The following is a 22,573-nucleotide window of genomic DNA, read 5'->3' on the forward strand; positions in this document are numbered from 1 at the left end:
TAAGTGGGCATTTCCTTAGAAATTAAGCCTCTAAAATGCAATAGGATGCACAAATTCAGAATATGAACGCAATAATAATAATAATAATAATAATAATAATAATAATAATAATAATAATAATAATAAAATTTACAGATAAAATCTATTAATTCACAACAAAAGAATGACATTATCGATCTTATTTATGCAGGCAACCAACCTGTAACTTTTATAATAACTGTGTATTTTGTATTTACTCATGTGGAGAAGTTTAATGCTCTAAAACCATTACAAGTGGTATATGATCGTTAAAATAAGTGACTATAAAAGAGAACTGTATTAGGTATTATTTTCTGCCGGTGAAGTATTTCTGTACGGTGTACAAGAGCTGTATTTTATGTTTATGAATGTAGCGTTACTAGGTGAAACTATTACAAGTGTTATAGGTACTTATAAATGCATTATGGTACTTGTAAATGCAACATACAAACACTAACCTAGCGTAATCTAACCTAAAACACCCTACGAATCTAAGGTACGTCACTATCCTACCCTATTAATCTAACCTACTGTATTAACCTAATTATTGCTTGTATTGACCATCTAACACAAATTGGAAAGTTTTTTCTTCGCTTGAATAAACATTCTTATGGCATTTTAGTTTCAGACATATTATCAATCTGTACGTATTATCCGCGCATACAGCGATAAAAAGATGAATTGAAAAAGAGTGTCCATACCCTTGATCTGCACGCAGTAGAGTATTATTTACACCAAGAAAAGTGGTGTGCCCAATATTGTTAATCTGGTGGATATAAAATTCACATTGTAGTACTAAAATATGTAATGTAATGTTATCTACAGAATAATAATAATAATACTTACACGGAAACCTTTTCGATCATGATCAAAGCGCTGGTTCAACTTTTCCCCGTTCTCTTCATTCTTCTGGGCTCAATAGGGTGTTTTCTTCAGTTCTGACACACATTTTAGTCGATTCAATGTTTTTTCTCATATCTACTGAAAGTTTCTTCTCGATATTTTTAAAGTAGATGCTTGTTTAAATCAAACTTAATATCGTATCGTGGATAGCCCAGAGTGATTATACAAGAACACGACTTAAATTCACTACCAACATTTGCATGGTATTCACAAAATCCATATTTACATCGCTATATTTTAAAGTACATATGAGTTTAAATTAACAATCTTTTACGTTCAAAATCGTATATAAATTTAAACTGCTCTTATCTTAAAATTTAATATGGAAATTTAAATTGGAAAATTTACTTCTGCACAGTTTGCTTTCTTGGCATCCCCGTAATCAGTTCATAGGAAAGTTTACAACAGAAAGAGTGCAGTATTGTCCACAAGACAAGAATAGCCGACCTAATTTAAGATGCATTTTTTGTAAGAAATTCTCAAAATATATTTATGAATAAGAGTTGTCTCAGTGGCGAAATTTTATCAAAGATTAAGTCTTACTCAAGATACAATCTTCATTGGGCATTATTTATGAATATAGCGCGAAGAAACGAATGAATGTTGTTAAACATTTTAAATTGAGAAAGCAAGCATACGAAACCAAAGTATGTAAGTGTCACACTTCAAATAAATAATTATAAAATACTAATAAGTAGAGAACAGTCAATTTTTGAGTCATGTAGAATACGTTTAAGGCGGAGAACACTTGCGGAGAATTCAGTAAAATCAGTTTCCGCTAAACTTACGGAATTTTACGCATTTTGGAGCTTCCTCATGGATATATAATTAGCAAACTCGATTTCGGCATGGGATACTGGACTTGAAGTCCAGATAGGACGATGTGCGATTCAGATTATACGTTAAGCAGTAAGTCAGTGTCTTAGTACTGAATATGAATGGTCTAATTTATTACTCATTTGCTTTAGAAACGATCAAAATCAATGCATACAATAAGTTCAGTAATTCCGTATGTAAGACATATACTGGATATATGATTATGCAATGTGAAATTTCTTCTTATTTTTTCTGTAATATTTACCTCACACCAGAATTTAAAGAATGCCTTCAGAATAAAGAAGACGGAAGCAGGTGATTTTGCGTGTGGAGTCAATTTCGCCATCACAGCTGATGTGACTTCTCTCTTGTAGAACTCTGGAGCTGCCACTGATTAAGTGGAAAAACGAAAAATGACAGGGAGTGTAACTGTAATAAAAATTCGACAAGCCTGTTGCCTTTTACCATTTTTTTTTTTACATACATACATACATACATACATACATTTGGAATAAATAGTAAACAAAGGTCTGGAACGGTTGTTCCGAACCTTATTTACCTGGTACTCGCCTTCGTGAACGCTGTTTATTTCACCACCTTCCTCCTTGCTGCTTGATGATCTGACCGCTTTTGCAATTTTAGATGCAACATTGAATTCTCAAATCTTCAATAATAATAATAATAATAATAATAATAATAATAATAATAATAATAATAATAATAATAATAAATTTCTTTATTTTCAGCAAATCTTGTGCATATCATTGTAGTGCAGTATTATTTTTTATCAGCTTTGTCCTTAGTAAAACCACAGTCATCGTTTAATAGTTCTTTAGTGTTTTACGGTATTAGTTTAACGCTTATTTGTTACAACTTTCGTGAATTTTGCAACTACGAATGTAGTTTATTTCTGTTAGTCGCTTGCTTTCCACTTATGTGGTCTTCACGGTTCCCAGGTGGGGAACCACTGGTCTAGAATGGTAAATAGTGCGTTTGTTGGAGGTAAAGAGATAAAGTATATTCGTGTCACAGACAGTATGTCTTTTGTTGCAGAATTTGAATTAATTCAGGAAAACTACGAAGAATACGTAATGAAAGTAGATATTTAAACACTGAAAGTAATGGTGATCGGATCCAAGGAATTGCCATGTACAGTAATTAAGGGTGGAAGAAATAGAACAGTGACAAGCTGGAGGAAACTGTATAGTGGTACTAGTGGAGATGTGAACTGTGAACGAAAGAGAAAATAATATGGATGGATAAGCAAAAATTTAGGCGGAATGAAAGTGTTTTATGAATTTCTAAATAAAAGAAGAAAAAAATAAAGTAGAAATTTTTTAAATGTAAGCATGATAGAACTGGTGAAATCAAATTAAATGGGAAGAAAATACACGAGAAAGTGGTAAAAAAAATTGTGTGGAAGGCAAGAGGGAAAAACAACAATAATGAGAATATTCGAAAATATGGAATTAGGAACTGATTGGGATACTGTTTGAGAATGTATATGTTCTGAGCGGGTAATAACTTTACTAAAATGTAAAAGGAAATTGAAAGAGAAAGGTGGAGTTTATATACAGTAAAAGGGGAAATTTAACACTTGAGACAGTAGAAAGTAGAGAAGGACACAGTACATGAAAACTTCCCAGTTTCGAAGGAAGTGGCTTATTAGCAGTGACTGAAAGCTGATGGTAATGAGAATGATTAACCATTTATTGGAACCGAAAGGAGTTTTCTTTCCTTTTAATTTAATTTTTTTAAGGTAAATTAATATGACCTTTGGGATATGTTCCCTTAAAATAGTAGAGTAATTCTTGTGTAATTTTTGTATATCTGAATTTATGTTCTAAAATTTCAGCGATTGAGCCAAATGGACAGCCCTCCGTCTGTATGCGGTCGTGTTTTCAAAGTTGGGGAACCGACATATAGTTGCCGTGAATGTGGTATGGATTCTACATGTGTCCTTTGTGTAGAATGTTTCAAGAACTCTGTGCATAAACATCATAAGTAAGTTGTAGTTAAGAAATAATAGTACTTCCGCGTTTTTCAAAACATTTCTTTTAATGACTAATAGAAAATAGAATATTAGGTTTGCCTCCGCCCTTTTTTTTATTATATAAAGAAATTACCAGGAAATAGTAAAACCATTATCGGACAATAGTATGAAAAAGTAGTGTATGGTAAGTTCTTTTGCTAAATGTTAGATGAATAAATAGAAATGAAAGAAATGAAAAGCAAAGAACAGAAAGGTAGCCGTGAAACATAAAAGTGGGTGCCATATTGGGGAATGCATTCACATGATAATATTCTCGGGTTGGAAGTAGAGGGAATTTAGTGAAGGAAAATATAACTAATGGAAAAAAAAAAAACTAATGGGATAAAATTAGCTGGTAAGAGTACCTACGAGAGAAGGAATAATAAATGAAGAGATAAGAGCTAATTATTTATATGTATAATTTTGTAAAATATGGGAAACAGATAACAAATATAATAATTGAGGAACAAAATCAGTGAAAAGAAAAGGTTGTGAAGAGTAATATGTAAAAGATTTAAATAATAAGAAATAATTCAGGGAGAGAACTATGTCCGAAAATAACGTAAAAAAGTAAAAAGGAAGTTGACAAAGAAGAAAATAGGTGTACAGAAAAGAACTGAGTGCATTGAGGTAGAGGAGTATTGTAGACGATTAAGACCGGGAGAAGGGGCATTAGCATGGATAGGATGCTAATATCTTCTGATATCTTCCTGATGGATATAGAAGAGTCTAAGGAGGGATTTTGAGAATACCGATGTGGAAGATTTAATCGAAGATACTGTTGTGTGTTCTGGAACAGGTAGATGCTGTAAATGAATGTTCAGTATTTCCTACCACTCAGGTTATCCTTTCGAATCACTCAGTGTTTAAAAAGCCAGATTTTTTCGTTGACTATATCCGGACTAGGCAGTAGTTTTCGGGAATTCGCAATCCGAAGACCTCAGGCTGTTGTATTAACTTAATTAAACAGTAAATAATATATAAGTAGTGTAATATTTTGTGTGTCGTAAAGTATTATATTTTGTAGAAACAATTATATTTACCTTCCTAAATCGTAATAATTGTTGATAAAGTTTATTGTAAATTTAAAAACAAATAAATAAATTGAGCTTTCATTATTGTAAGTCATTCGCCCTTAAAGTAATCTAAATGTTTATAGACATGGAGGAAAGGGCATAGAAACTATCCAAATTTGATAAAATCTTCAATCTCCGATAAAATTCTGACATATAAATTACGAACAAGAATATTTTATAATGAAAATATTTTATTAATGTAATTGCATTTTTGTGTTCTAGGTATAAAATGGGCACTTCCGGGGGAGGTGGATGTTGTGATTGTGGTGATACAGAAGCATGGAAATCAGGTCCTTTTTGTGATATTCATGTGATAGGAACTCGAGTGCAAGAAAACGAAAGAAATAACTTGGAGAAACTTCCTAAGGACTTGGTAGAAAGAGCAAGAGCCGTTTTTACATCAGTTCTTAAATATTCGTATCATTTATTAACTCTAGAGCATACTCCAGGATTACCATCTGATTTGCAGCTTCGAGATAGTGACAAAGACCCTCTTGATCTTTTTGATACACCTGGTACATTTTGCACGGTTCTTTATAATGATGAGACTCATACGTTTGAACAAGTGATCAGTACTCTTGTTCGTGTAATCAAGTGTCCACAGAAGGACGCAATAGATTTCGTTACAAATATAGATAGAGAAGGCAGAGCAGTTGTGAAGTGTTCAACATTTCAGGTACGTAGTTTTTCCTTTTCATTCTTTATAATTCTCAGTATAGACCTAAAGTTTGAAGATGATGATCTTGAAATTGTAACTTACAGTTATTCTTGATAGAATAACCAATAGTAAGGCTTTCAAGAAAACTGTTTCTCGGTTTGAAATCCAACCACCAATATGTAAACATTGGATCTTATTTCTGAACATGGTAAGAGTTAATTAAATACGATTTTTTTTTTTTTACTCATAAAGATATTTTATTTTAGAAAAGACTATTCTAGTAATTATCTTTATACCTCACTATTCCTAATCTGTACGTGCAAACTGTTTCAGGTGTTTAATCTCCAATAGAATAAAATCCTTTCCAATATTAGGAGAGAATGAAAAATATATATTGGTAACAGTTATGTTTTTGTCCCTCTGTTGTTAATTTGCACGTGTCAAGTAAGAAGAATTTAGAAATCTTTAAGATAACAAAACTTCTGTAGACGTTCGAAGAAGATTAAATGAAATGAAATTTAGTTTAACATTCCACGATTATTCTCTTGAACCTAAAGGATACAGATGATGAATGAAAGTGAATATGAAATTAAATTTTTGTACACTCCCACCGGGAGTCGAACCCAGGGTCACGTGTATCAAAAGCACGCACTAACTACTAGATATATCTGGATAACTCGAAGAAGATTAATATATATATATATATATATATATATATATATATATATATGGTTATAACGAATCCTTAAGAAGCGAGAATAGACAAATTTCACATTATAAGCTGTTTTGCTGAAACGCTTCGTCAAATAGTGAGAAGAAGAAGTAGGGGAAAAAGAAAGATTAAATAACAGAGAAAATTGTGAAACGGTCAACGTGGTCGCCATGTTGGAATGCAAGGTCACTTGGTTGTTACCTGAAAAATAAAAAAATGATGGAGCTCAGTGCAAAAAGATAAAACCTTTGGAACAGATAGATCAGGAGAGCAAAAAATAATAAATTAAGAGAAAAATGTATAATATAGAGAAAGATGATCGATAAATAAAATTAGTGGAGAATTTAAAACAAAATAATAAAGAAATAAAATAGAAATAAATACAAAAGAAAACATAATAAATGCAGTTTGGCGATAATGAAAAATTAAAAATATATACGAGAAATAATTGTAAATAATAATAATAAAAATAATAATAATAATAATAATAATAATAATAATAATAATAATAATATAAAAACATGAAATATTTAATGTTATAGCATGTGTCAACCATTGGTCTTATCCTGACGGGTACAAATAGCCTCGCTGTTAAGATTCCCAATAAACACCAATCAACCTATTTATAATAAAAATAATAAAAGATATTGACACATTTATTTAAAATAGGAAATTTCAGCACCCTTGAAGAATTTGTAAACACGCGACCCGAACATCGTAAACAAAGTACACAATTTCCAGTCCAACTTACGCAGTTTGACTGAACCACAAAGAATTTCACATTTGAAAATAACCATTATCGTCAAATCAAGGGAATTTCCATGGTCACTCGCATTACCCCCTTGTACGGCAAATCTATACATGGAACGCCTGAAACCACAAATAATACGTTCATTACCACTTCAAGCTCTATCTGGGTTCGATTTATAGACATCCTCCTATGTACAGTCCTTAGCAAGTGCCCAAACCTGAAAGATGGTTGCTGTCCAAATCACCAAAAGTTCAGCAGTTGCTGCAAAACACACAAAAGAAATGTCCATGTAAGATTCTGGTAAACATAACCCAGAAAGATTAGAACATGACTAGCAAAATATCAATAAGGGGAAAATATACAGAGGGTGATCAGAAAAATGGAAACACCTATAGTTGGCAACACGTCAGATGTATGGGTTGGCAGTGGTGTCGTGGCGCCCGCAGCGCCGGACCGCTGGTGGTGGTGTGTTAGGTCGGTCTCCATACTACGTCAGGCGCAGTGGAACAACAGTGTCCAGTGGCTGCAGCAGACGGATGTAGTGTAAAATGGGAGACCTCTCAGATTTTCAAAGAGGACAAATTGTTGGTGCGCGGTTATGTGGAGTGAGTGTGACGGCAGTGGCTACTGTGTTAGTTGTGTCGCGTGGGACAGTGTCGAAGGTGATGACGCGGCCTACACAACACACGGGAAAACCACATTGGGGAAGCGAAACAGTGGGCGGAAGAAAATCATGAGTGACAGGTCACGCCGGATATTAAAGCGCATTGTCACGCAGAACCGTCGTGCCACTGCGGAGCAAGTGACGGAGGAACTCAATCAGCACCTCCTCCACCCTGTTTCGACAATCACAGTCCGCCGCGAATTACATGACATGAACTTACGGGATCGTGTTGCACGGGCCAAACCGCTCATCAGGGACCATAACGCTTTCGCACGCCGCAAATGGTGCCGCGACCATGCAACTTGGACCGTTGAGGACTAGAAACGTGTGATATGGTCGGATGAGTCATCCTTACCCTAATCCCAACCACGGGCCGTGTTTATGTGTGGAGAACGCCCAAAGAAGCTTATGATCTGCAGTATCTCCGCCCAACTGTGAAACATGGCGGCGGCTCGGTGATGCTGTGGGCCGCCATATCATGGTTTTCATTGGGTCATGTGGTCACACTTAGCGGACGAATCACTGCCAACGATTATGTCGCAATTTTAGGAGATCACTTGCATCCTATGGTCCGGATGTTGTTCCCGGACAATGACGCCATCTTCCAGGATGATAATGCACCCATTCACACAGCTGGCGTTGTTGCAGCGTGGGTTTAGGAACATCGGGATGAAGTTCAACACCTCCCCTGGCCCGCCCAATCTCCAGATCTCAACATAATTGAACATCTGTGGTCCGTCTTGGAAACACGCCTCCGGCGACGATTTCCACCTCCATCCTCTCTCACAGAACTGGCCGATGCCCTGCACGAGGAATGGTGTAAAATTCCACTTGCTACCATTCACGACCTCTATGCCTCCATCCCACGTCGCATCAAGGCTGTTCTGAAGGCGAAAGGTGGCCCGACACCATATTAATCTGGTAAGTTGCAATTTCGTTCAGGTGTTTCCATTTTTCTGATCATCATATGTACTTGGTCTTCTATATCCTGCAGTTCAGTTCAATGAAACATGTTAGAAAAACCAGATTTTCATTCATTCCTGTCCGCATTATCAAAACTTACGTAAGAAAACGTTTTAGTGGCGATAGGATTCATAATGAAATACATGGATATGAAAAAGTAAATAAAATAATAATAATAATAATAATGATGACATTAATAAGGATAAGAAAGTAATCGATGCCACCGCGAAACATTCTTCATCTCATCAACAACCTAGTGCGCAAGTTTCGAATACAAATGTCAATGTGATAGATGAAAATGCATTAATTTTTTAAATATAGTGATATTTTAGGAAAATTAAAATCATCAGTAAATATTTTACGAAGAGTTCCGCGAGGAGCAAGACATGTTATGGCAGATTTGTTATGCGAAGTTCTTGAACAGATAGTGAACTCTGACAGTTTGGAATCCTGGATGAATCTGTTACTCTTCTTACTCTTCCCCTACGTAATACTTTGTATGCCTCCACATACTGTAAAAACCAGTAACCTAACTACGTGGGGTAAAACAAAGAATCCAGAATTGATCAAGCAGCTCCAGTGACAATATAACAAACCAAACTTCTTTGAAGAAAAATAAACAAAAACGCACAACTGACAAATCATCTAATAGCATATTTATCAAGATAATTGAAAATAAACTTGCAGATGGAGATGTACATGGAGCAGTCAGAGTTCTTATTTCCGAAGATACTTTAGCTCCAACAGATGCCAACATATTGGAAGCCCTAAAAGCCAAACATCTTACACATGCATATGCATTTACAGCTCCTGATATAAATGATTTTAGCACTGGTCTTAACAACGTCACATCTAATGAATTTCTTAAAGCACTGAAATCCTTTCCTTCAGGATCGGCTGGTGGTTTAGATAGCATACGCCCTTCAATTATCAAGGATTTGATACTATATAATAATCAAGATTCTAAAGATCGCCTAATTAAGAACATTTGTGAGTTTCTTTCAAAGATTATATCGGGTAATGTTCCTAAAGAAGTAAGATCCATTTTCTTTGGAGCATCCTTAATAGCCTTGACAAAGAAAAATGGCGGTATCAGACCCATTGCCATTGGGAATGTTTGAAGGAGACTTGCATCCAAGATTATCTGTGGGAGGATTAAACAACCACTACTCCATTTCCTTGCTCCACACCAACTTGGAGTGGGCATTCAACATGGTGCTAAAGCGGCAGCACATACAGCACGTATCTATTACTCATATCATCACCAGAAGCCCAAAATGGATAATAATAATAATAATGGATATACTGTTTATTAATAAGGCAACACTACCATTATGAGAACGTAAGAACAAAACATACGTAATTTGGAAGGGAATATTCTAAGATCTTACATTGCATCTAAGCTAATACAGATAATTTATGAAATGGAAGACGCCCACTTGATCAGAAGTTTCGAAACACCTAGTAACTTTACACACACCAGATTGACGAAAAATTTGATTATACAGAAATATTACTTTATAAACTAACTATACAGAATTGCTTATAATATTTGGTCTGGTTTAGGGATTGTATTCACCAGAGTGCATGGCATATTTCAGAGATAATCAGAGATAATGGCATATTTCAAACCATTATGACTAAATTAGAAAAAGCAGCAATAAATAAAAACAGAATTAATAGAAGTATCAGGAATTCAGAGGGAAACTTTTCTACAGCTCGAAAAACTAAGGGTGTCCAAGAACAAATAACATCCAGGAATTAGTGGTAGATTTAACGAATAGCAGGGTGGCGACAAACCTGAAAGACCAGAAAATGTTTTCCTGGGTTTTCCTCATTCATGCCAGGCAAATGCTGAGGTGATACCTAACATAGGTCCCAGGCCGCTTCCTTCCTTCCCCTTCCCCGGATAGTATGCTTGCCGAGAGACGTCATCCCTCATACATGACGGGCTAAATGGCCATAGATGCTGGAAGCCCAGAAATCCAAATCCTAAATGCTCTATATATTGTTTCCTTTTATTTCACATCTTCCAGAGAGTCTTTTCTTCTCCCTCATTAAGTCAGAGAATTCTTTTCTTCAAATTCGAAATTACTGATGTCAACAGTGTTATAATCAATATATATATAATATGTATGTATGTATATATATATATACCTTTATCATTTTTTAATAAATTAAAAGAGCTATATAATATATGTATTCTTCGTATAACATTGAGTATAAAAGAATTGGTTTCAATTTTTTAAAAGACAATTAAGGTTGTTATAATTTATTAACCAAATCAGTATTAATTATTTTAGTAATATGTGATTTCTCTTTTTCAGCATTGCAGTGAGGTTAAATCTGAAATAGAACGTTTTACTTCTCGACATGGACACAAACCATTAAAAGTACTCGTTATGCACTCTCATGTTGTTGCCCATCAGCATTTTGCTTTAAAACTTTTATCATGGCTACAGAAGATCTTGGGATACGCTGAGGGTTTTCGAATACTTTTCAGTGATGTTGTGTTACAGGTATTTTGGTACATTTTTTTCTAAAAGATAATCAGTTTCAATGTAGTTACGAATTCATTTCAGTGTACCAGTTAATAACGCGGATTTGGTACGCAAAGAAAATACGAAAAGTTCAACAGAAACAACAAAAGGGGTTTATTCAAAGTAATGTCCATCGCTATCTACACATTGCTTCCATCTTTCAGGCAGTTTGTGGATATCGTCCTAAGAACTTGGTGTCCTTGGAAAAGCAAACCATTCAGAGACCCAATTTTCCACCTCTTCATACGTTCGGGAGTGTTGCTCAGAAAGTGCGTGGGCCATCGACCAGAACAAGTAATAATCTGAAGGGGCAAGGTCTGGTGAATAGGGCGGGTGAACTTATATTTCCCAGCCTAGGTCCTTTAACGTGTCTTTAACAGGCTTTGAAGCGTGTGATGCGTTATCATGAAGCAAAATTACTTTGCCGTGTCTTGCTGCCCATTGTGGCCGTTTCACGATCTGTCTGCTTGAGATTGATGATTTGTTGTCAGTACCGATCAGTATTAACGGTTTCACCGGGTTTGAAAAGCTCATGGTACACTACACCCTCCTGATCCCACCACACACAGAGCATTGTCTTTTGTCCAAACCGATTTGGCCTTGCAGTCGATGTTGATGGTTGACCTGGATCAACCCACGACTTTTTGCGTTTAGGGTTTTCAAAATAAAGCCACTTTTCGTCGCCAGTCACTATGCGATGTAGAAAGGATTTTCTTTTGTGACGTTGAAGTAGGACTTCACAGATGACTTTTCGATTTTCATTTGTCTCTCAGTCAGTTCATGTGGCACAGATTTCCCTTCGTTCAAAACCTTACTCATTGCTTTTAAACGATTGGAGACTGTTTGCTGAGCAACGTTCAATCTTTTGGCGAGTTGTTTCTGAGTTTGACACACATCTTCATCCAATAATGCTTGCAGTTCTTGGTCCTCAAACTTTTTCGTTTGGCCTGGTCGTTCGATGTCTTTAACATTGAAATTGCCACTCTTAAAGCGTTTAAACCAGCGTTCATACGTATCTTGAGATGGAAAACCCAATGGGCTCAAGGTTTGCAGACTGGTAGTTTTTTGTTTTCTCCTACGCGTATCAGAGTGCATAATATATGCAAGTACAACCAGATATTCTTTTATAGAAGTTGGGTTTATGTGAAATTCTCTAAAATTAACATGTGTTGAAGTTTTTGTGATATATATATAATCATATGAAAACAAAGCTTGAAGCTGAAAGTAGATTTTTTTTTTTTTTGCTACATCAAAATGTAATTCGTATATCTGCTCAAAATCACATAAATCATTCACTTTGGTAACCTGATACAGAATAACTATTAGTTTCTGAGGTGTGTACATATTAGGACCCTAAAAACTGCAATAAATCTTACGAATTTTAGTGAACTTTCCCTAAACTCATTTTTCCTTTAATGTTAAATTGCAAAGTGTGTATAAAGATATTTGTAATTAGTTGTATAAGCTTCTTTACTTTACAATTCTCGAAAGGTTATGACAGGCTCTTCGAGATATTTAGATGAGTGATGGGTATTCACCAAGTAGATTCCTAATGTCATGATTTCTTTCCGGATAGGAGCTAATTATATCTTAATTCAAATACTCTCCAGTTTGCTCATGATTCTTGGAGATCACCAAAAATTCTTATCTCCTCTAGGAATTTAATCAAGAACAACGGACGCTAATATTTTGATTACACTAGATACTTGACAACACTTAATAAATTGGAAATTTTTGTTTCTTTTGGTGTTTTTTTCTTAGAGATGTGAATAAAATAAAAACTAGAATTGTAATAGTGATAACTGTTTGTAAATACAAAATCTACTTACATAAAATTGTGAATTTTCAACGTTGTGGAGGTTTCATCCCACCATACTTTTCAATATTTTATAAGTACATATGGAATAAATGGGGTAAAAGTAAATAAGAAAGAACAAACGAAGATCCAGGTATTGTATGTAACAGGCAACTGAAATTTGGCAGTCATATAAATAATATAGTACAAGGGGCAAGAAAAGTTATAGAATTTATATTCAGTCAGTTGTCTGATTTTAAAGATAGTAGTTCATGTGTTTATTTATACAAGACACTAGTCAGATCTAAACTAGAGTTTGGTTCAGTCATGAGAGAGTATCTCAGGGCTCATAGCGAGTCACCTTTTTTTTTTTTTTTTTTTTTTTTTACTAAAAGTTACTTTTTTCAAGTTGGTCACTAAAAGTTACTTTTTTTTTCAAATTTGTCGCTAAAAGTTACTTTTTTGGGGAAGTAATGTGACTTTTTCGTGTGATTTATGTTTGCATTGGTAGTTTTCTAAGAAAAATATAAAAATAAATGGAAAAAAGGCAGAAACTTGTTACTCATTACTCTTCTGAAAGCTTCAGTACTTGCTGCCAAATGTGAAACAGTCAGCTTTATTTTCACTTCAGATTTTATTATTCCTAAAGCACAGTGGATGGTTGGTGGATGCTTAAGCTCTCAAGGTGGGGTTGAGATCCCTTCTGTGTCTATTCTTTCTTCTATCATAATAGTCTTGTAGCTTTCTCTCGTAATAGTTAACGCTTCGCTCAACGTTGTGTGTGCGTGTTCGTGTGGTTCATCATGTTCGTCTTGTGTTGTGCTTCTTGTATGTTCTTCTTAAGAGCAGGTGATTAATTTGAATATTTCATGGCTTTGAGAACTCTCAGTACTAAGTTAAATATAATGTCTGGGATGAAGAAATTCGGAAATAGGCCAGAACTGGTTCCACTTACTCAGAAGCTTCATACATCTGCTAAGTCTGCTTACCGCAACTACAAAGCATACTTACAAAACCTAAGAAAGGATGAAGCTCAAAAAGAAGAAGTAAAAAATTGACAAAGGAAAAAAGGGGCATGATGAGAGTTTGGTCACTTTTTGGTCCCCTTTTCGTGTGCTTTTGGTCACTTTTCAACTATTTACAAGAGACCAGACCACTATGAGCCTTGGTATCTGCAACACAGTAGTAAGTAAAATAGCTGTTCATAAATGTTTTGTCAGGCTACTTCGTTACAAAATGAAAAAGAATTATTCTTATAATTATGAATAGTGGCTAAATTATTGGGGACTACAAAGTCTGTTTGACAGAAGAAAATTCATCAATAAATCCTTCATTCAAATTGATATTAGAAGGTAAGTACTGTAGCAAATATTGTCTAGGAAGTATTAAGTATAGGAGTACCAAATGTTCCCGTTAAATTCGAAATCTAAGATACGAAAAAAAGTTAAAAGATGTTATAACTGACCATAATTATGTATTTCAAAAATCTTATGAGCATTTGTCATATAGATTAATGAATATATTAAATTTTTGACAAGGAATTACCTTTCTTTGAATCTCAACAAAAGATATACTTTAGCTTGATGTGCTTGAAAATTTAGAAAGTTGAAATGAAACTTTAACCTACATTATTTAAAAAATACATTGGTATATTTGTAAATTTTGGTACATTGACCATTTTTTATTAGATTTTGATTTATTTATTCCTAAAGCGTTCTAACCTGCTAAGTTTGCAGTTGACTTGTAATTCATTATAGCCTATTGTGTTAGGTATTATTACGTAATATTTTAACGAGTGCTGTATTTTTGCTGCGCTCGAAAATAAATTATTATTGTTGTTGAAATTCTTTAAATACATCCAGACACGTAGAATGGCTTGATTAGTGAACTACATGAGGTTCAAGCTGTTGAGTAACTGCAATAAAACTCAAAAATCATGTACTGCAACGAACTCGCTTCCCTTTAGCTGGCTTCAATTTCTGAACAGCACTAATTCTGTAAAATTGCGTTTTCGCTACTTTATCCTGTCTTTGACATATGTACAGGGAGTCCATAAAGCCCTGCAGGGAAGTAAAACTCTGTAACTTGGAAACCGTTACGTTTAAGTGTATAAATTTTGAGTGTTGGAAGAAGGGAAGTTTAAAGTTTTGTTCTGGCCACAATGCTCGATGACGTTTGCGCTGGTAATCACGTGACTTAAGATGTCGTCTATTAAAGAAAAGGCACAATGTGTTTTGTGGTTTGCGGAATTAAAATGTTGCGTTTCAGTGCGGAGAAAGTTCCCAACAACGTATGGGAAAACACCCCCAGCAGAAACAGGTATCAAGAGATGGTACGAGAAGTTCAAAGAAACGAGAAGTGTGTCAGATTTACAACGCAGTAGAAGGCCAGGAACGAGTGACGATGATTCACACGTTGCAGGGCAGCGTAGCCAGGAGTCCAATGAAGTCGCTTAAATGAAGGTCCGGCCCTATAAGTTAAAATTTGTGCACGAGCTGATAGAGGAAGGCTGTGACATGAGAATGGAATTCTGTGAGGCAATGCTTACCCGCTTACAAGAAGATGGTGACCTTCTGTCTTGATTTCTGTTTTCAGATAAAGCCACATATCATGTGTCGGAAAAAGTGAACAGGCACAACTGCCGAATTTGGGAGATGGAAGATCCACGTGAATTCGAGGAGCACAAGCGGGATAGTCCCAAATCAATGTGTGGTGTGCTGTTTCAATGGACCACATTATCGGCCCTTTTTTCTTCGAGGAAGAGACGGTAAATGGTAACAATTATCTGAACATGCTACAGACATTCCTTTTGCCAGAACTTACTAGGTTAGGCATCATTAATGAGGTCCAGATGTAACAGGATGGGCCACCGCCGCACTATGTCCTTCAAGTTCGACAGTTTCTTAACGAAGAATTTAAGGAGAGATGGATTGGCCGAAGAGGACCCACACCTTGGCCTGCAAGATCACCAGATTTGTCGCCTTGTGATTACTGGCTGTGGGGACACGTGAAGACCAAGGTGTATTCGCAGAAGCCAGCTAATCTGCACGATCTCAAGAACAAAATAACTGATGTGATTTTGAACATTTCAAACGAGCACCGCCAACACACAATTCTCGGTTTCCCAAAAAGACTGGAAGAGTGTTTAGACGTGAATGGTGCACAATTGGAGGTTTGGCGATGAACCTTAACTAGCTGAAACAAAACTTTGAACCTTTCTGTAAGTACACCAAAAAGTATTTGTTAATACATTACGTAGTTTCCAAGTTATAGAGTTTTACTTTCCTGCAGGACTTCATGGATTCCCTGTAGTGTAAGCATCCCGCCTCGCGAGGCAAGTGACAGAATAATTTCTTAGGTATACCCTTGGAAGACAGTAACAGGTAGACAGAAGATCGTAACTACGACAGTCGAACATAAATTATAAACAGAAAGAAAGAAATGGTGAACAGAAGCAACATCTCTTGAACATTAGAATGTTTTAATATATTTTGCACAAAACTTGATCCGGAAGGAGCAGTGTACACGAAGTTACAGTGTTCTTAAAACCATCTGTTTTATACTCTGTGTATTAAAATAGTTGAAAAGTAGGTTAAAAGAAAATTAATTATGAATATTTTTTTTTCTCCAAGATTCAGTCTCCAGATGCTTCCATTTTGGAGGGAATCCTCCTCCGTGATACTCATTTATGGAAATCTGCTCGAAGCCATTGGCATAGACTATTCATAGCTGGTATGCTAATGGAATATGACAGCAAAAAAGCATTCGCTAAGGTAATAAGAGAGTAATACTTTTCATTATGTAAATGTATAGTGCTGATTTTTTTTTACATGTTATATACGCGTATATTTATTTAGATATAATTTAGAAATTTATACTTCGTGATAAATTAGAGAATTTCAGCACCTGTATTTCTCAGTGCTTATGCGAATAGCGTCTATTATTGCTATTGGTATATTTTTAGCTTTCTTCTTACACAAGGAAACTGCAGATGGTATATAAAGTAATCAGGGTGATCATAAAATGCTGCAATTAAATTGTGGCCTCAATAACTAAAAGCAACATGTACACAAGATGAACGTAAGGTAATAGACAAAATCGTTTGAGCTAATATCGTTTATGTGTAATAAGGGAATGAATTTGTTTCGTAAGAAACATCGAAAAAATTCTTGATAGGAGAAGGGGGGAGGCGTAGTATTTTAAATGCAGATGTCAAATTCTCAAAGATGGTTTTAGGTTTATGGTTTTGTAGCATAGTACACAACCATAATGCAAGTTATGTAGTTGGAAAAAGTTTATTGTTTCTTATAACAGAAGTACTGTAAACATGATTGAAAGTAAAGAAATCATAAAGCAGAGATTAAATAAATAAACACTTACTAGAATATTGATTTTGCACAGAAACGTAAACAAACTATCGTCATCCAAAGCTTTCTTGGAGTACCCTCCAGTTTTCACATGCAGAAAATATATCTGATTCCCGAATTTTTGCTGGAAAGAGTCCAGCATTATTAAGGACGGTTGCTTACATGGGATCATCTACAAAATAACTAACATATATATATATACATACATACATACTACCACTCAAAAGTTTTTGAACATACCGGATTTTTGTAAGCATCTACTATTTTAGCACGAGAACTTTGCCCCTGTGTTTCAGAGGTATTCCTGCCTTTAGCATAAAATTTGACGACAGTTGAATCGATGTCGAAGAGGTACTGCAGATAATATGTCAAATTATAATTCTTCAATTGAAACCAAAAAACACAATTTGATATATATATATATATATATATATAGCATAGTATAAAAAAGAATGTGGAAGGTGAGGCAAGATATTAGTTTTGTTTGGAAAGTGCATATAGAGAATCTACGTAGTGACAGAAATTTGAAAGTAGTAGTAGTTTTCCAAATTTTGGCATTCTTTATACCTTGTTGTTTTGCGAACGTTTAAAACGACAGAAATACCATACTTTGAAAATGTTTACGATAGTTTGTATGCTCCATTGTTTCTCGTTGAAATAGTAACGACGAGCATTACATATACGCTTCCACTGAGCGACAATTGAGCAGAGAAGGATGTATATTGACCGTCGTAAACACTTCTCAAAAAATGATGTTTTTGTCTTTTTATTTTTTCTTTCAAATTTCTGTCACTGCATTGACCCTCTATGTCTACACTCTACACTTTCCAAACAAAACTAATATCTCCCTTCTCCCTCCACGCTCTTGTTTATACTGTGCAATATCTATATCAAACTTTTTTTTTTTTTTTACTTTAGTTTTCAAAATTATAGTTTGACATATCGTCTGTAGTACCTCTCAGACCTCGATTCAACTGTCGTTAAATTCTGTGTTTTAAGCAGGCATACCTCTGATACACGTTGGTAAACTTCTTGTGCCAAAATAATAGAATCACACTAGATGCTTACACTCCATGTCTGAAAACTTTCGAGCGGTAGTATATATATATATATATGATACACAAAACAGTACTTTTAATAGTCTTCTATTAGATGTCTGACAACTTGTCATAAACATACTAAATATGTATGAAATTTGTGTTCATATTACTTGTGTATTTTCAGTCGTATGTGCTGTTCCCTTTATTAACGTAGATAAGCATGTTCTTGAAAATTCATAGTCTGGTGTTCCTAATTCGTTTTTTAATTTGAAAGAGAAAGCTATTTTAGTCATCTCAATGCATTGTATGTCCTGGCATAAATACATAGATTCAGAGACCAATATTAAGTTAAGAGGATTCGTAAAGAAACCATTGTATCCTGTAATATACTTTTCTATATTCTGTCCTGGTTGTAATGAATGTATTAAGACCGTGTGATCGAAAATCTTTTTCATATTTACTCACGATAAATCGGCATTTTCCTCTCATATTTCTTTGCTTACTGTTCTTCCTTACGTAGGAGCATTTTTTTGGGGTCCTTAAATAACCGCTCTTTTTACAAATTCAAATTCATTTCATTATTATTTATTCAAGTTTGAGATAGAGTTTAAGTTCGGAAACTAGATATAGTTTGTGTTGTGAGAATTAAGGACATACTTGTATGCATTGAATACGATAGTTACTAGAAATTATAGTAGGGTAAAATTAGAGGTTGACCTGGAACTAAATACTATTGAAATTATCTTTGGGATATGAGATCGGGTAGCTATGAGGGAATTAACCAGATGATGCTAAAATCTGGAAGTTTGCAAAATTCGAGATATTCCGGGTTAAAGTTGTAACTGAAAATTGCGTTTTCAAACAAATGCTGCTATTGAAGTAATACCAGTTAGTACACACAAAAGTTCTTTTATGCATGCAGTGCAATATATATTTCGTACGTAATAAGACAGTGGCAATTTATAGTCAAAATATGTTGAAATTCCAATACTGGTACAGATGGTTATACACAGGGTGACTCAAAAGTCTGGCACAATAAGACAAATGGGTAAAACATGCATCTGAGCCACGACATGGATGAGAATAAAAGTTCAATATTTTCAAACGTAATTTGTAAAAGAGTCTCTCTCCAGCGTTTTCACCATATTGCCCCTGAGTCAACTTAAAAAAATCGAATTGTTTTCTGATTTCTTACTGTAAAAGTAATTAAAATATATTTTAACTGTATCTGTATGAATTCCCATTTCAGTGTAATGTATATTCCATAACCTGTTTCTACCCTGTATGAGTTCGTTATTATTTTATTTAAACACAAAATACTTCTTTGAATTCTCTTATAACTTTGTGTTTCGTTGATTTCAGTGTTTCATTCCTTGTTTCTGAACTTTGTATACAAGTAACTGCAACCCAATGGTCAGTTCCGTTATTATTTATTTTGTTTGTGAAATTATTTTCTATATGCTGTCTTGATTGCATTCCTTGCCACTATTTATTCCTCTTTCACCTCTGTACATTCTGTGTTCGGTTCACTAATACAAATGCTGATCACTTTTCTTCCTAGAGGCTTCTAAGTTTAATTGTGTATTTGCTTTAATATAAGCACTACTTCTTATTGTTACACCATACGCTTTTTTCTTTACATTATATACAGTACTCATACACATTCACACACGTCCCCCTGCGTTCATTGCGGATTCGTTCAAGAATTCAAAGTTGCCGGTACGCACACTTCAGCGCTTCGGTATACCGACGCACATTAGCACAATGTTTGATTGTGAATTTAAGGGCAATTTTTCACGTTTCTTTTCTAATTAAAAGCTTTCTTCGCATGACGAATCGTCTACGGAAATTCTTATGCTTTCACGACCATTAGTGCAGCCATCGCCATAGCAATATCGACATGCCGACATACACTTTAATCTGTTTTCTGTAGGAGCAGCTCGTGCTACTACATAACTGTCTTCCTAGCGCTTTGTACTGACAACGTACAACTTATAAGATGGAATCAAGTGCTGAAGGTTCATCACTAGTTTCCTGATAGAGATGCTGACATTTGAGTACCCAACGCCATTCAAGAGGATCTATTTCTGTCGTTGATAGTTTTCCATTGCTGTACTTGCATGTAAGTTCTTAACGAATGAAAATGCACGGCTTGGAGTGGGAGCTACTCGGGAACTGGTCTCGACGCTCATGCTGTCATTCGCATGTAGGTTGTGTAATCAACTAGAGGGACATCGTCAGTTTGTGTACCACCATACAAAATGACGAATTGCTTGCCTGCTTTTGAGATTGAATCCACTGACGAATTATCTGAAAGAAATACTTCTGCACATTCTTGAGTAGTTACATTCTTTAGAAGTGTTTTCAGAAATTTTGCCTTTTCTTGTTTGTGGGGTGCTGACATTGTTGAGTTGATTTTGAGTTTAAAGTCCCGTTCAGCAGCGAGGCTATATGAGACATGGACCTACTGATTAACGTGGAATCCGAACCACATGAGCTCCCGCCGGGAATCGAACCCGGGACTCCCACGCCAAAGGCGCGTACGCTAACCGCTTAGCCACGGAGGAGCTCGGTGCTGACATTGTATCACACCCGCTAACTGCATGAATGAACAGGAGATGCCTGGAAACTAGTGGTCCAGTGTGACGGTGGATACTTCTGACATCAAAGAGTGGTTTCTGCTCATGCCTCTTCCTCTTTGCAAGTGATTTCATGAACATTTTAACCATCGAGTCATCAGCATGATACAACAGCATCACTAGTACATCCGTGTCATCCGCCACAACTGTAACTTGTTCCTTCTTACGAACCATGCTAATTGCACTCGAAATAATTAACGTGTCATCGCCATTCTTCTCTGATTTGTATATGATGTGGCCATTTACTCTCCACTCTGTAGACAACAAACCTATTAGGTGTTTAATGTTCTTTTCGTTTGAGAGGAACACATGCTAGTTATCGTATACTGGTGTGTTCAATGAAATTTTCACATCGGGTGCTGCAGGATGAATCCTTCAGCGTTGATGCTCATGGTCTTTGATGGAGGGACCACTTGGGTACCCGTCAAATACTACTATGCATGGTACATGAAAATGTTGACATAAGAATTTGCAGTATGACTGAAGCACGTCCATTCACAAATGGGGTTTAGACCATACTACGTGTCGAAGTAATGTCCGCCATCAATAACGAATGATTTTGATAGCTCAGGTTCCTCAGATGCCTGCGGTGTAACGCTCTCAAATCCTTGCAAAAGTGAATGAATTAGTGCAGCTTTTGGTGGTGTGAGAGTGAGTTCATGTGCAAAATACTGGGATCCTGTGTGCTCGAGCTCAACGAGCGTAGTAATTCGCCAGAAGAGAGTTGAATTGTCGAAATAGTGAATACCAATGTGAACTTTTCCTACATGCTGTGATGTTTTTGCTTGGTCAGTTTTCTTCAATCTAACGGCATTGCAAGGTTTGCCATCCAACTTCTGATGTATTACATTACCAACAATGTCTACATCGTCACAGTTCACTTTGTTGTCAACTACTGCTATAACGCCAGTGGCTACATTGCGCAACGTTGAGTCGTACACTGAAAAAGGTTGACGCTTATTCAGGCACTGTATCGTAAGTCTTCAGTCACTCCGGTTCGTCTTCATACGTGATGGCAATAACTCACAATGTTGTGCACTCTGTTGGCGTTCAGTTCCAGTTAAAGATGTCAGCAGAATGCATCTCTCCAAATATATGTACACATTGAATCCATATGTCCCACATATTTTGTCATTCCACGACCGTGGGTTAAACCACCTCTACTCTTGATAACAGGCATCGTAGTCTGTTCAGTTGGAAGTTCCGAGGAATTCCTTTCCAGTTTTCTGATGTTTGACGGATGACATGATTTCCATGGTTTTGAAACTGACCGCATAGGCACGGATGGGTAAATTATAACTGCTGCATCATCTGAAGGTATATCCGTCCACACTTAGCATGCATATTTTGCCCTATCGCAGCAAATAGAGGTAACATGCATGCTATAGCAGCAAATATTTTATACAGAAGTAAAATAAATACATAAACATACAAAATATTTTTAGCTATGTACGGATGTTCCATATATATTGTACCTATTTGTCTTAGAGTGCCTGGCTTTGAATCGCCCTGTATAAGGAAAATATCGCAATATAATTCCTATTTTCAATTTAGTAATTTAAAACATTATTAGAGAGTTAAATTAATGTGCAAAATATA

At 35.5% G+C, this 22,573-nt stretch overlaps 1 protein-coding gene across 1 annotated transcript in view; it reads left to right on the forward strand.

Annotated features, from left to right (window-relative positions):
• The window catches only part of Ubr1 (Ubr1 ubiquitin ligase), a 360,686-nt gene that overhangs the window by 36,868 nt on the left and 301,245 nt on the right, over positions 1–22,573 (forward strand). Inside the window, exons 3-6 of the mRNA XM_081752092.1 lie at positions 3,593–3,741; positions 5,068–5,521; positions 10,921–11,112; positions 16,561–16,701. Of these exons, the coding sequence (XP_081608218.1) occupies positions 3,593–3,741; positions 5,068–5,521; positions 10,921–11,112; positions 16,561–16,701 (936 nt within the window). The remainder of the gene's footprint in view (positions 1–3,592; positions 3,742–5,067; positions 5,522–10,920; positions 11,113–16,560; positions 16,702–22,573) is intronic.

This window comes from Thermobia domestica, chromosome 3 (assembly GCF_964235325.1).
Source record: "Thermobia domestica chromosome 3, izTheDome1.hap1.1, whole genome shotgun sequence".
NCBI lineage: Eukaryota > Metazoa > Arthropoda > Insecta > Zygentoma > Lepismatidae > Thermobia > Thermobia domestica.